The sequence below is a fragment of the Aplidium turbinatum genome, chromosome 3 (genome assembly GCF_918807975.1).
Source record: "Aplidium turbinatum chromosome 3, kaAplTurb1.1, whole genome shotgun sequence".
Classification (NCBI taxonomy): domain Eukaryota; kingdom Metazoa; phylum Chordata; class Ascidiacea; order Aplousobranchia; family Polyclinidae; genus Aplidium; species Aplidium turbinatum.
The window spans coordinates 45,933,909-45,948,951 of record NC_137474.1 but is presented as its reverse complement, the minus strand read 5'-3'; the positions used below and the strand labels follow the sequence as shown (position 1 = coordinate 45,948,951).

Here is a 15,043-nt window from a genome sequence, read left to right as displayed (position 1 = left end):
AAACACTTTACCGAATTAACGAATTACTAGAAGATTTGTAGCATTACTGCTTCATTTGTTGGATTTCCAACTCCCAGGCATTTGTCGCGTCATAAAAAGCAAAACAGATATTTGCTTCCGTCGATTCGACTTAAATACAATCTATAGGTAGGCTACAAATGAGATATTTAAAGTGTTGTTTATTTTATCTTCTCTCAAAGCGTTAGAAACACTGATGTTAATTCAGTGCCGGTCTTGGGGTACTGCGGGCCCTGTGCGGAATATGTTTTGCGGGCCCCAAGGACAATGATCCAATTCAGTAACGTATTTAGAAACGGGAGGGGGGTGTTGACGGCCGGCAGGCGAAGCCTGACGACGTGCTCGCCGAAGGCGACACCCAGCGGCGGGGGGTCTGGGGGGCCTCCCCCAGAAAATTTTGAAAAATTACTTTGAATTTGGTGCATTCTGAGAGCATGTTCAACAAAAATTTGGGTATGAATATTACTGTAAAATGGTGCTGTCTGGTGGCATAGCGAAAGGATAAGATCATGTTTTCTTCGGCATTTTTCAGAAATAAAGCTAAGTCTCTATGTTTTCTTGTTGCTAATTCCTGGCTGAGATATTTGAAGGTTTGGTAACTAGCTCTTTTAATGTAGTTTCATTTAAAATTAGGCAAATTTTGTTTTAGAGACATAGGTTGATTGCTTTTTTGCCAGATTATTACAGTTTTATTATTGATTAATTTTGTCCTTGGTTGATCAAAAAACAATCTTATTCCGGTAAGCCACCAAGTTTTATGCTTTAAAGTTCACCCAAAGTTTAGAAAATGTAAACAGACGCCATACATCTCGATGAGTATCAGACAAAAGGCTTTAAGACAGTGAACTTACTTCATTTCTGATATATTCAAGTTTTGTATAACGAACCACTGTAATCAGCTATATATAAAAGATCAGTGCAATTTTTCACAGCTGTGGATATTGCAGTGTTTCCATGGACTGTACGAGTTAGCTGCAGACTACTATGGATACTAAACAGCTGTAGAGCATTAAGATCCTATACCATACTAATTTAGTGTTGATTAGAAAGCACAAAAGACTGAAAGCATAATTTTCAAAATCGTGACATCACACGCGTTCCAAGGGGGGGGGGGGGGGGGAGGTGTAACTCCCAAACTCTCACTTGGCTACGCTACTGATCCAATTTGATTTTAAGAAAATCGGTTTACTTTTACTTGGTTGCATAAATATGCATACAAAGCATGAATGAAAATACATCAAAAACACAATGCTCAACTTTCATGAAATGTGTGCATATTGTTTTATGGGAATATTTAAGCATGAAATATAACAATGCAAAAGAAACAAACCCAACCAAATGTACCTGTGCAGCAACCAGCAAGGACTCCTTATTATGCTTAAATTGGTCGGAATCCATCTGAACTCAGAAGTAGGTACCTAGATTGAAGTTGTTTGAAATGCTTGCAAAATGTCCAGCAGGTTCACTTCAGAAAAAGTTTTTACTAAAACTGCTGGCTGCCAAACTCAAAGTAACCCTGCAACTGAAGATGGGCAATATTCTCTGTCAGAGTCAGTTTCTATACAGTGGCAGAACAGCATTTAATTAAATTGTTTGCCTCATTCCTGCAAATGCAAGTTAAAACATAATCAAGCAGGCTAGAAATGGATTCGTACATGAAACTAAGCCACAACAGGCAAGACAACAAGGGGAAATTTTGAAGACGAGTGAAGGTGTTATTATTGAAGACATCATGCATCAAGTACGTAAACCATGCAATCATGCATCTTAATACTTTGCGGTGAAATACCTCAGTCATGTTATACAAACATATTGAAAAATAAATACAGCTACTCAATCCAAGGAAAAAAGCACATTGAGATGTATATCTCAATAAGTTAAATATGAAGTATCATATATAACATAATAAAAAAATGAAAACCACTGCACTTGCTATTTGCATGCCACATCTAGTAGCTCAGAGTAAAGACATGTTGTAAAACAATTTTAAGCTTATGGTATAGCGCACACTAAGCATGCCATGTAGTTCATTAGGGCTATATAGTGAATGATGTAAAATATATACATGCAAAAATGCTATGGCCAGGGCCGTTTGAGAAAATATTTATCTGGGATTTCTTATCATCAACACCAAATTTAACTGAATAGACATTTTGTACGCACACTAGCTCTTCGAGCAAAGACTTGGCGTTTAGGTCATTTGGGTAAAAATTAGCCAGCACATCACATTTAGAGGAAATCGAGCATTTCTGCTATTGATCTAACATCATTGCAAGCAGCTGGAGTTTGAATAAGGCAAAGCTGACCTCAGAATTTAGTGGAATTAATCTGTTACCACCAGTAGTGACATCATTTAAGATGTTGTCAAAGAAGTAGACTCACTGGTGTCATTACTGCATTTACTGCAACTAGTATATTTTAAAAACTTAGAAATTGAAGAATGCTTTGTATAATTGCTCAACAACTCTTTTTTTAAATCCTTTTTTTCTTTGCTCCACTTTTACAATGATTAGGTATAGCTAATGGATAAATCACTAATGGTACTATATTATTGAGTTAAACAACCTTTGCTGGTACAAAAATTACATTGGTATATCATCAATCTTCTTCTTGCTTATGAGGCAGCAATTCAAGTAACATCTCCCAAATGTTGCAACTAGAGCAGTGTCTTCATATATCATCAATCAATCAATCACAGTCCTGATTATATTACTATTCAGTGAAAAAAATCCAAGCAATGAATAAGTGTACATTGTAGCGTACTGCACAAACTGTACGTATCTAAATACAATAACAAGTAGCCTATATTAAGATTTAAAAATTGTTTAGGTTGGGTACTACAGAGTAATCAACTTGAAACAATTTGAAAAGATCCGGGCCCCTTAAATGTTATTTTTCAACCCATGGAATAACAATGACATTTTAGTACCGTACTGGAAGTAACATGTATCTAAACACAGTTGCCACAAGGTTGAAAATTTTGGTTTCTGTTGTCACTGAGCAATGTTAAACATTTGGTAGCCTACATGGCGTTTTGAAAAAACCTGGGCCCCTCAATATTAGATTTTAAAAATTACATGCATAGGGCATAATAATGATAGTTTAATACTGGAAGTAACATGCATTTAAATTTTCACAAGAGTGAAGTTTCCTGAATTCATAGAATATTAAGTGATTTGATACATGGCGTTTTAAAAATCCGGGCCCTTTAAATGATTAGTTTTAAAACTACACATCATATATATATATGGCATAATAACAATGGTTATTGTATAGAAACTAACATGTATTCTATTTAAATGCAATTATCACAAAACGAAATTCTGTTGTCACACTGCCATGTTAACTATTTGGCACATGGTGAAATGTCATGGGGGCCTAAAAGCATGTAAAGGTGGCCCGACGCGACAATTTCAGCACTTGCCTCACCCTAAAGCCGCAACTGACTTCAAGGATACCGGTACTTGCTTGGGAATCGAATTGAATTTTTTCCATTAGACATGACAAAAATTACTGCATTTTCTGAGTAAATTGCGGGCCCCCTAATTTGCGGGCCCTGTGCGATCGCACGGTTCGCACACCCCAAAGACCGGCACTGGTTAATTTCACTACTGGAGAAGAGAGTATCGAGTCTTGAGAAAATGACCAGGATTTTGGGGTCTTGATTGTAACTCTCAGTGAAACAAGATTGGACGTTTCTGGTATCATGTCAAGTTAATAACCAAACCCTGCCGTATCGGTTACTTTTCTTTTGATAATTTCTAGTTTATGATAGCTCACTGCTCAAGCCTTTTACTTTTCTGTTCAATCCAATCGATTGTACGGTATGTTTTTATAGCAGTTGGTTGTTGCATATACTTTCCTTTCCTTTTCTGCTTTCCTAAAGCATCCAAGTGGTTTTTGTGTTAGATGAACCTACAAATCAGAGCAGATAAACTGTCTGATTTTGATGGTTACTCTACTTGCTACTACTCTATCGTTACCTATAGTTACCTACTACTCTATCCCGCAATTCTGTTTCATTTTGAAACCATTCAGCAGTTTTTGTATTTCTGGCCATGTTAGACGCTTCAGTATCAGCTCATGTGCTTTGTAACATATCTTAGATTAAAAGTTAATCTTTTGTAAAGTTCTAAGTTACTGCGCTATGTGTTACGATTGTTACGGTTGGAAGGATGGATTCACACGATTTTTAAAGAGCTCATTTTTATGTAGAATCAATATAAAGTTTCAACGAATAGGTGTTTTATTGGAATGCAATAATTTATGCACGAATAAATAATTCCATTTTTATGGCCGGGTAGAAATAAAACGACTGAACAATCAAGCGGAAACATCTGGCTGTAATCGGTTTAGGAAAGATGTTGATGAGAGAAGAATGCGCGGATGTGTTGCCTTGAAATACCTGTAAATGTTCATAAAATAGAGTAGGTAATGACAGCAAAGGTGACCTAGTAACTAGACTTAATACTGAAAGGTTTGGGTGTTCATCATGACAATTATCGTTTCTAGCACTAGTTGCAACGTTCATCTGATGAAAGTGAAAGTAAAAACAACGACAAACTGTTTATCTTTGCTTTTACTTTCACTTTCATCAGATGAACGTTGCAACTAGTGCTAGAAACTAGTAACCAGATGCAAATCATATACGATAAATAATATCATTAAAAACAGATATTCCATAACCATGCCACACACATTTCACACAGCAAAGCCACTAAGAAAGCACCAAGTAAAGAACTTATAAGGATAAGGCAGCATTGTACGTTACACAAGCCAACAAAAAAATTGACACAAAAGTTGAGTGGTAATAGAATATTTCAATTCTGATGACTTTCACTTTTGACTTTGAAATTGACTTTGGGTTGGTATGCAGAAAAAACAAAAAAGTGATCAAAGATGTGAAAGCGATACCATGCAAACTTCAACATAAGTTGGTGGTTATCGATTTGGACAAGAAAGGTCTGAAGAAAATTGTAAATGAAAAAAAGCGTGATCAAAAGAAAAGTTTAGAAGTTAGAAGATGACGACACAAGAGAAAGGTTTAAAAAGAAAGTTGAAAGTATTGTTTACAAAAATGTGACTGATTTATATGGATCCTTCAAGAATTGAATTTTGCAAGCTTGGGATGAAATTTGTGGAAAAACAAAAGGCAGGATGGATTGAAGAGATACGTGGTGGTGGAATGAAGAGGTGAGGGAAGTAGTTGGCGAAAAAAATCGCATACAAGGATTGGTGCAGAAATAGATTAGAAGTAACTAAGCTCAAGTACAAGCAATTAAAAAATCAGGCAAAAAGAATAGTTGCAAAAGATATGAAGAAGCTGAGCAGGAATTGACCAAATTATAAAACGTCCCAACGAAGTATATAAGTTTATAAAGGTTCTATAACGGGATTGGAAAGACATGGATAGTGGACGATTTCTTAAAGGAAGGATTGGTTTTAATAAAAACGATAAAACTTGGTTTCAGTGAGGAAGATTGTGGAAGAATTTGGAAAGTACATATGGAGGTGATCAGGAACAAGAAAAACGATTGGGATCAAAATGTGGAAGCCGCGTGGTAGCAGGTCCATTGAAAAGAATAACTCGAAAGGAGGTGACGCAAGCAATCAAGAAAATGAAATCGGGGAAGGCTCCTGGACTACCTGAAGTCACGGTGGAAATGATACGTGCAAGTGGTGAGACAGGATTGAAAGCAATGCAGGAAATCAGCCAACGTGTGTCAGACGGAAAAGAAATGCCAAATGAATGGAAAACAAGCGTGGATCTTTATGGGAAAGGTTGATGTAATGGATTGTAGGTCATGCAGGGGAGTAAAACTGTTGGAGCATGCAATGAAGGTAGTGGAAAGAGTGTTGGAGAAAAAATAAGATCTGTAGTGAAGCTGGACGAGATATCAACATCAAAAAGACAAAGATTTTTATATGTGGAACGGAAGCGGAAGCCACAATGAGCAAAATCGACCCTTGTGGCAAATGTGGAAAAAAAGCTACGAAATGCAGGAAGTTAGTGCATTGAAGATGTGCGAAGATGAAATAAGTGACATGCAGATCCGGAGATGGTTTTGAATGTGAATGATGCAAGAAGATTGAAGAAAGAATGGTTGGCCCTGTTGAAAAGATGAATGACGAAGTTAAATCAGTGAATGCCTTTTGCTACCTAGGAGATAGACAAAATGCCAGTGGTGGTTGTGAAGCGGCAGTGACCAAGGCCGGATTTTTTCGCGCCTACGGCGCGAAAAACCACCTCTACGTCTACAGTAGCATTAATCCAGCACTTCATAGCATTTTGCAGAAACTTCGAAGGCTAAAAGAAAAAAAAAGCACAAAATCACATTTTTTCCACGTAGGGGGGGGGGGGCCTTCAAAAGTCTGGGGGTGCCTGCCTCCTCTGCCTCCCTCTAAATAAGGGCCTGGCAGTGACTGCAAGAGTACGATTTGGTTGGGTGAAATTCAGAGAGTGTCGAGAGTTTTTATGTGGTAGACAATTTGCGTTAAAATGAGAGAAAGAATTTATACTAGTTGCACGAGATCTGCAATGCTGAACGGAAATGAGACATGGTGCTTACAGGAAAACGAATTGGCGATTTTAGTATGAACTGAGAGAGCGATGGTGAGGGCAATGTGTGGTGTGAAGCTGATAGATAAAAGGAATACCGAAGAACTTATGAACTTGCTTGGGTTGAATGAAAATGTTGATAAGTTGGCGAAGGCAAATGGAATGAGGTGGTACTGGTATGGGCATGGCATGTTTTGAGAAGGTATAAAGATGATGTTTTGACAAGAGCACTGGAGTTGCGAGTGGAGGGTCGTAGAAAACAAGGAAGACCCAAGAAAACGTAGAAAAGGCAAGCTGATGAGGAAAGCAGCAAGGTGAGTTTGGCAAGAGAACGCGCTAGACTAGACATATTAATGTGGAGGTAGTTTGTGAAGGCAATTGCGAAACTTGAAAGTGAATTCGGTCACCCTCGGTAACAGGAACATAACCGGATTAAAACTGGACTAGCACCACTACCTTATGATTCCGAAAATGCACTTAGTTTTTTTAGAATAGGCTCTAATTTGAGATATTCGACAATAAAAGTACTTTTGAAACCGTTTCCCAAAAGCTTCTAATTTACAAATTCTATTCTAAGCTTAGACCAATGTCTACTCACTGCTGCAAGGAATTTTTTCTGATCTACGCATAGGCTCATATATATGATATAGGCTAATAAAACATGCCTTTAACAAATAGGATGCTGTCCTTACAATTCATCAATCCAGATGCATTTTACTGCAACTGTGACAAGTGACAAAGGAAAGGCACTTTTTGAGTGAATTCATTAAACGAGGTTACCAATCTTAATGCTTTGACATAAAACTGGCAGATTAAGATAAGTCCTGGGTTCTTTACAAAGTATGCAAACATTGCACTAAAACCAGTTTCTAGGGCCAAGACAAAATTAAGGCTAAGAAGTTCAGATTGCTATGACGTAAACAGAGCCGCTGAATCATCATGACAATCGATACTTCTCTAGTTGAGATATCATGCTCACATGGAGTTTGCAAGGCGATCATTGCGTGGACGTTCCCATTTCTGTGTTTTGTTTGTCCGCCGTTATAATAAAAATCTTCAAGAACTTAAAAACTAACCCAATTCGATAAAATAAGTTCATTTTCGGAATCCGGAGCCTAGAAATACCTCAAAACATCTTTCACCGACAGTAAGTTTAAAATTTTTTTATTTTGTTGGCCAGTGTTGTACTTAATGCATATAAAGACTACTGTCAGTGCACAATGTTAAGTGAAGTAGCCTTACCTTATCTGATCCATCTTGTGCAATAGTTTGCATGTTGTCTGTTGCGTCGCCATAGGCAATAGTGAAGGTTGTCGTATAAGCAGACCCTTCAAGATTTCCTTGAGTTACAACACCAATAACACGAGTAGGACTTTCCAACTGGATCTGGATGTATTCTCCAGCTTTTGCTGTAGGAAACAGTAATTTATTCTGTTGCAAAATGAAACAAAAGTTTAATTAAGTATTAAAAAAATTTCCAGAATTCCGTTATTCTGTAACTGATATTGAAAATCTGAATGTACTTCGTCTAAAAACTTATATTTCGGGAACACAATAATTTTGACAACTTCGTAAAACGTGCAACAATTTATTTCGTGTTTAAATTATAAAACTGTTTATGATAAAAAAACTGCGCCTATGCAAACCTATGGAAAAGCAATATTAAAAATACTAAAAACATCAGTAGGCTACTGGCAAATTTTTAGAGCTGCACATTCATGACACCTTGTGACTTTTGATTTTGCAAAGACTTTTAGAATAATTGGTTTACCTTGCTAGATATTTGTTCTCCTTGCTAGAACTGTTTGCTTGGTTGCAATCATCTAGCTTCGGCTAGTTGCGGCATTTATTACTTAATAAACAGGACATAGAAGCATCGTTACCGAAATGTGTAGGCACAAATACATGACGTATCAACAACTAACCCAACTCGGGAATCCAGCAGTTACAATCAGAACTCCGATAACGTTCGGACTGGAGATGCAAATAGCCATAGTGAGCAGCACATTCAGATGATCGCGTAGAAGAAGCTGTGACGGATAAGATACTTGCACTTTTTATTCTAACATTCCCAAAAAAACCTGAGTGACAATCACAACAAAGATGTATTGTTATTTGTGGCATTCCTCGTGCATGTCAACAATGATGAAATTTGAATTATCAATTAAACCAACAATGTCGTATTGTTGAACTCAGTCATTCATCATCATCAGACTAATTTAAAAAAATGTCGCAATAAAACTGGGATTGTATCTAAAATTTAAACACATCAAGCACCAAATGTGTGAAATGAGTTGAAGCAGCCAAAATTTCCCATAAGATGCAGGTGATAGAGAACACATCTACTTGTGTTAACTTTATTAAACTGTTATAAGCATACTTTTTAGAACATAAAATGAAGTAATTAATAAAAGATGCGCTCACACTCCACAGCATGCTATGCTAACCAGTGCGTCATAAAAATAATAATGTCATGGTTGTTATCTGTTGCTCTACAGATGTTACTGTTTTTGAGACAGTGCACATTTTTGATTTTTGTATCATATTTAGGATGTCTCCACAGTCCACATATGCTCACTGCGTTATGCAAGAAAGAACAAAAATCGGCACTGGTTTTAAAGTCTTCTGTTTGACCAGACCTGGAATCGATCTCGGATCTATCAGCACTAGAGCCTTAAGCAGCCGCAAGCAAAGTAACAGAATTACAAAGATAATAAAGGAAACGCAATAACAATGTAATTTCACAATAATATAATTGCTTTTTACAAAGAACCGGTTGTTATAATTTTTATATGAACAATAAAATGATTACTTTCCATTCTTCTGTCAGAGGAAGTTGTAGATAGCAAGAGCGAGTTCAAGCATTCGTTCGAGTTTGTTATCAAATTCTGGAAACAAATATAAAGAATAACAGTAAAAGAATAATATTGCAGAAATCAAAACATTTTCTAACCAACATGTCTACCATGCAGCCTTATCAGGAATCTTAATGCAAAATATTGATGGGTTTTGATTGTATTTAGTGATGATGTAATCATTCAGTTGTTGATCATTAGTTACGTCACACGTGATCGTACAACTCGGAAAGAGCAAACTTACTTCTTTAGCAACAACATTGTTCAGAAAATCCAAAGGCAGCTCATCAATATTTATCAAGTTGAAAAGCTTCATCAGTTCTTTTTGGCGAGTATTGGGGCTGTGGTTAATCCATCCAACCATTGCGTGAAAAGCGACCTCTCCTGACGACATCTGCAATTCAAATATGTCTCCACTATGTTGATTGGAGACAATAGCGGATCCAAAGGCGACACATGGTCATTCGTCTCTTTCAAACCCGAGAATAAACATGTAATCTTTTAGGAAACGTGTGTTGTTAGAAGACTTCTGTGAATTTTGTGCTCTTCAAAAACTGAGCTTTATTTTTATCAGGGCTTCAATTAATGTGCAATTCTCTATTGTTCTTTACCAACGCAACTTCCAAATGAGTTTTGTGTAATCGAGTTCAGTGAACATGCATTTCGTTATGGTATAGCCAAAAAAATATCGATGGCGAAACAAAAATAATAACTGATATCGAAATTTCTAAAACGTTTGCTTGCCTTAAGATATGCTCGGGGGTGGGCCTTATTACTGGCCGGCCTTATTAGCTGCAGGTACTTTACTACAGATATTAGTTACTTTGTGCATGACGGTCAAAAGTAGCATAGTTACAAATGTGGTGTACCATATTATTTACTCACCATCGTCATGCACAGCGCCTAGGAGCATAGTTTGCACTGAAGAAGTTGCCCCACATTAATGTTGTTATTATTATAAAGAAATAAATTAAGCTGATTGGAAAACACTTATTGCATTTTTGAATTCAGCGCAAAATTTGATTAAAAACAAATGAAATATCTTTTTTTAACAAATTTTTGAAATGCAGCACAGGGATAATTAATCAAAGATTCACCTGCTTTCCAATGATCTGCAATTCTTTTGAAACGTCATCAACCTCTAGCTCTTTAAATTCCTTGCTTTGAATAAATGCTTCCAAGGTTTCTTTTCTTGTTTCTATAATTTTTTGTTCAATTTCATCATCGCATAAATTAGCGCAAGATGGCATGCTCAAGCAATTGTCAGAATCGATGTCTGGAAGCAAATTCACACAGGTTTTTTTAAGCTACTCAAGTCAATCAAATTCACGTAGCTCTAATCAACATCAAGTTCTGATTCAACAAATTGTATGATTTTGATTTTCTATGAATTTTTTCATAGAATAACGACCAATAATGGAAATATATAGCCGCCAATGAAGTAACTTCTTGCAATGTTTCTAATATTTCTAAATGATTCTCGCCTTAACTTCAGGCATCAAATCAGATGATGAAGTGCTTTATACTTGAACACGACTTACGTAGGCTAACATATGGTATAACTAGGGCCTACTTGTTTTTTCTTTGTCCTAAGGCAGTGCTTCTCAACCTTTATTTGTGGCGACCCAAAAATTAAGGTTAAATTAGTAGCGAAGATTTGGCGACCCTATTTCCAAAACTACGTTTCGCACTACGTTTTGTAAGCATGAAAATATGAGAAAATTCATATAACACAATTAAACTTAACAACAAAATGTCGAATTTAATTAATATGAGCCTTGACTTTGTATTGTTTCAACAACTTGTCAAAATTTGGAGCTATCTTACTCAGTGCCAATCTCATGTCATCTCCAGGTTGAAGACAATTTCTCTCCTTTGGTTTGATGAAACAGTGACTGACGAGTAGGCTACATTAAGATTAATTTCTTTCACCCGAGCAGTAAAACCTTTGCGGGATCCGAGCATAGCTGGAGCTCCATCACTGCAAATACTGGAGCATTTTATCCACTCTAACCCTTTTCATTCATAAATGAGGCGACCAAAGCAAAGATATCTTCGCCTCGACCTCGTGTTGTTGTTTCTAAAGCTTTGCAGAATAAAAATTCTTCTTCCAAATTAGTCTAGTGTGTACTGTTGTGTACTACTTCACCGCAAAATGCGTGTGGTAAACTGGTCGGGTGAAACCTGCGGCGTAGTTTGAATAGTAGAAATTACGAAAACTAAAGTAGTGGTAGGCAGTTTTAACTTTGCTCAAGGCTCAAGAGACATTATCTTTTACCACCACATCTTACAGCGACCCAGCCAAATGAAACGGCGACCCAGTTTTGGGTCGCGACCCAGGGGTTGAGAAGCACTGTCCTAAGGTCTTTGGTTGTGTTCCTGCTAAACTAATCCTTGTTTTATTGAACTTATTTATGAAACTACTAAAACCGAAATAAGGATTATATTTTATAAAAGACTATATAGAAATATATGAACACTTGTTAGAGCAATATATTTCTGTGATGGATACAGCGTTATATAAAAAACACACACATTATTATTATATAGGATTGGCCCATGATACAAGAGAAGGATCCCCAGAGGATACAAACTGATATGAATGAATCAACAAGTGAATAAAAAGTACATGTAGTACATGTAGTCAAGTACATGTAGCTCCACACAGAGTGAAATTTACATGCCTTTTGACTCTTTTTTATTTCTTTAAAAGTATTATTGACTCAAAAAGAATGTCTAAAAAGACATTACGAAAAGTAACTACGGACAAAGGCCAGTGTTTCGATCTTCAGATCTCTTCAGCGTAGTAAAGTGAAAGTAGAAAGTTGTCTTGAAGCGTTGCTTGAGATGATGATTTGAAACTTGAGTGATTGCTGTGAGACAATGAGACTGGATTTAAGTTTTAACGTTGGACCTCAGCGAAACGTAGTTTTACAGCCTATTAGAAGGTGTGATTTTTTTAAGAGAATTTGTGCTAAGAAATGGCAGGAATTTGTTAAAAATAAAAACTAGAAAAAAAGACAAGAATTTGCAACTGAGCTAGGACAAAACAATCATCTGAGATGGATCTAAAATACAAGAAATTAGATTCTAGCGGCACATATAAGTATTAAAATTCAAAGAAAATGAAGGGGTGTACCAGCAAACATCTATAGGATTGGCCCATGATACAAGAGAAGGATCCCCAGAGGATACAAACTGATATGAATGAATCAACAAGTGAATAAAAAAATAACAGTTAACCTCTAAAAAATAACAGATGGTGTCCGACTAATTTCTTGTATTTTAGATCCATCTCAGATGATTGTTTTGTCCTAGCTCAGTTGCAAATTCTTGTCTTTTTTTCTAGTTTTTATTTTTAACAAATTCCTGCCATTTCTTAGCACAAATTCTCTTAAAAAAATCACACCTTCTAATAGGCTGTAAAACTACGTTTCGCTGAGGTCCAAAGTTAAAACTTAAATCCAGTCTCCTTGTCTCACAACAATCACTCAAGTTTCAAATCATCATCTCAAGCAACGCTTCAAGACAACTTTCTACTTTCACTTTACTACGCTGAAGAGATCTGAAGATCGAAACACTGGCCTTTGTCCGTAGTTACTTTTCGTAATGTCTTTTTAGACATTCTTTTTGAGTCAATAATACTTTTAAAGAAATAAAAAAGAGTCAAAAGGCATGTAAATTTCACTCTGTGTGGAGCTACATGTACTTGAGAGGTTAACTGTTATTTTTTTATTCAATTATTATTATACTTGACATATTATCTCAAGACACATACCAAAGCGTCCTTTGGTCAAACAATTCAATTTAAGACAAAGTATTTATAAAACAAAGTATCTCCAAAACTTTTTACAGCAACCTTAGAAGAAATTTTTAAACAACTTAACTGGGAAGAAAAAGGAATCAAAATTGATGGTGAATACATAAACCATTTACGTTTTGCTGATGACATCATCCTTATATCTGAGCAACCTAAACAACTACAAACAATGCTAAGTGAACTCAATACAGAAAGCAAAAAGATTGGCCTCCATATGAACTTTAACAAAACGAAAGTTATGTCTAACAAACTGGCAGACATCGACAGCAATATTCTTTTGGACGGAGCGACTATCGAAAAAGTTGATCACTATATATACAGTATCTTGGCCAAAAAATTACAACCAACTCCAATAAAGAAGATGAAATCAAAAGAAGAATATCACTTGGATGGCAAGCCTTCGGAAGAGCAAGTTCGATATTTAAGTCAAAACTGCCTCTTTCTCTCAAGAAACAAGTCTACGATCAATGCATCCTTCCAACCGCTACATATGGTGCAGAAACTTGGAATTTTAAAAAGAAATTAACACTTAAACTAAGAACTATGCAGAGAGCACATAAACGAATCATGATGGGTTTAACATGGTGAGATAAAAAGACTGCCGAATGGATCAGAAATCAAACGAAATTACGAGATATATTAAGCACAATCAAGAAACTAAAATGGTCCTGGGCAGGTCATATAGCAAGATATCAGGACAATAGATGGACTAAAAAATTAACAACATGGACACCACGAGAAACCAAAAGAAAGAAAGGAAAACCAAAAGTAAGATGGAGGGACGACATTGACAAACAATGCAATACAACCAATTGGTACCAACTAGCACATAATCATGTAAATTGGCATGAAAAGGGGAAGACTTACGCTCTGCAGTGGGCTCTTACAGGCTGAAAAGATGATGATGATGATTTATAATTAATTACGACTTGTGGAAGGCTACGTTTTTTGTCAGGTGACTTGCAATTAACTTTCCTATCCCTTGTCAGTAAACAATTTCTAGTCAGACACCATCATTGTTTATTGACAACATTGCTTGGATTTTGAATAAACGTCCACCAGATTAATGTTAAAAGGAGCTTATCACTGAATTCTATCTAACGCAAAGACTGAACCGATGAATTCTGATACTGAACAAAATGAAACCAAAAAGCGTTGCTTTTTCTTACAATCTCATGTTGGGAAAAACGTTTTCCTTAAAGCAGAAACACTAATAAATAATGAAGCAAAGCGCTAAAACAATTATTCCTCCAAAGGCAAACAATAGCAGCTCTGGCACTGCGTAACAGGCCATTGTGCTTACAGAACATCAACCCCAATAGCTAACCTTTCACTCATCGCCTCAAATTTAGATGATAAATTGTTCAAGCTGTTTAGTATTGTGCCAAGCTTTGCTTTAACTTCTGACATGCTGCTTTGTCTCAAGTTGTCTTCAGCTACAAAAAACTAACGGGCGTGGGTTAAAGGCACAGTCGCGTGATTGCAACCGCTGTATAGCCAACTAGAAATGTTCGCACGACAGCCAGGGTTGCCAGGTTGGCCTGTTTGGGGCCAACTTTCAGAAATCTGGCTCTTTTTGAAGCTGTTTGGCCCCCAAATTTTTGGTTGGCCCGTTGGCTCTTTGTTGGCTCTTTTTGAGCAGACTGAGAACTCTTACCTAGAATGTTTTGTTTTAAAGCTTCAGCAATATGGAAATCAAAACGTATTGTTTTGGCAACTCTTGACTTTTTGATTTTTCATCCTGTTTTCTTTTCATACGCGGCTCTGACCGAGTCTGACATCAGCATGACC

At 36.5% G+C, this 15,043-nt stretch overlaps 1 protein-coding gene across 1 annotated transcript; it reads right to left on the bottom strand.

Moving 5' to 3' along the window:
- Positions 1–6,008: 6,008 nt before the first annotated feature.
- Positions 6,009–10,682, bottom strand: LOC145766867 (uncharacterized). The gene is made up of 6 exons (XM_082578569.1): positions 10,530–10,682; positions 9,677–9,826; positions 9,390–9,465; positions 8,503–8,658; positions 7,820–7,986; positions 6,009–6,128 (listed from the first exon to the last, which is right to left on the bottom strand). The coding sequence occupies exons 1-6, from the start codon at positions 10,680–10,682 to the stop codon at positions 6,009–6,011; spliced, it is 822 nt and encodes a 273-aa protein (XP_082434695.1).
- Positions 10,683–15,043: the final 4,361 nt, after the last annotated feature.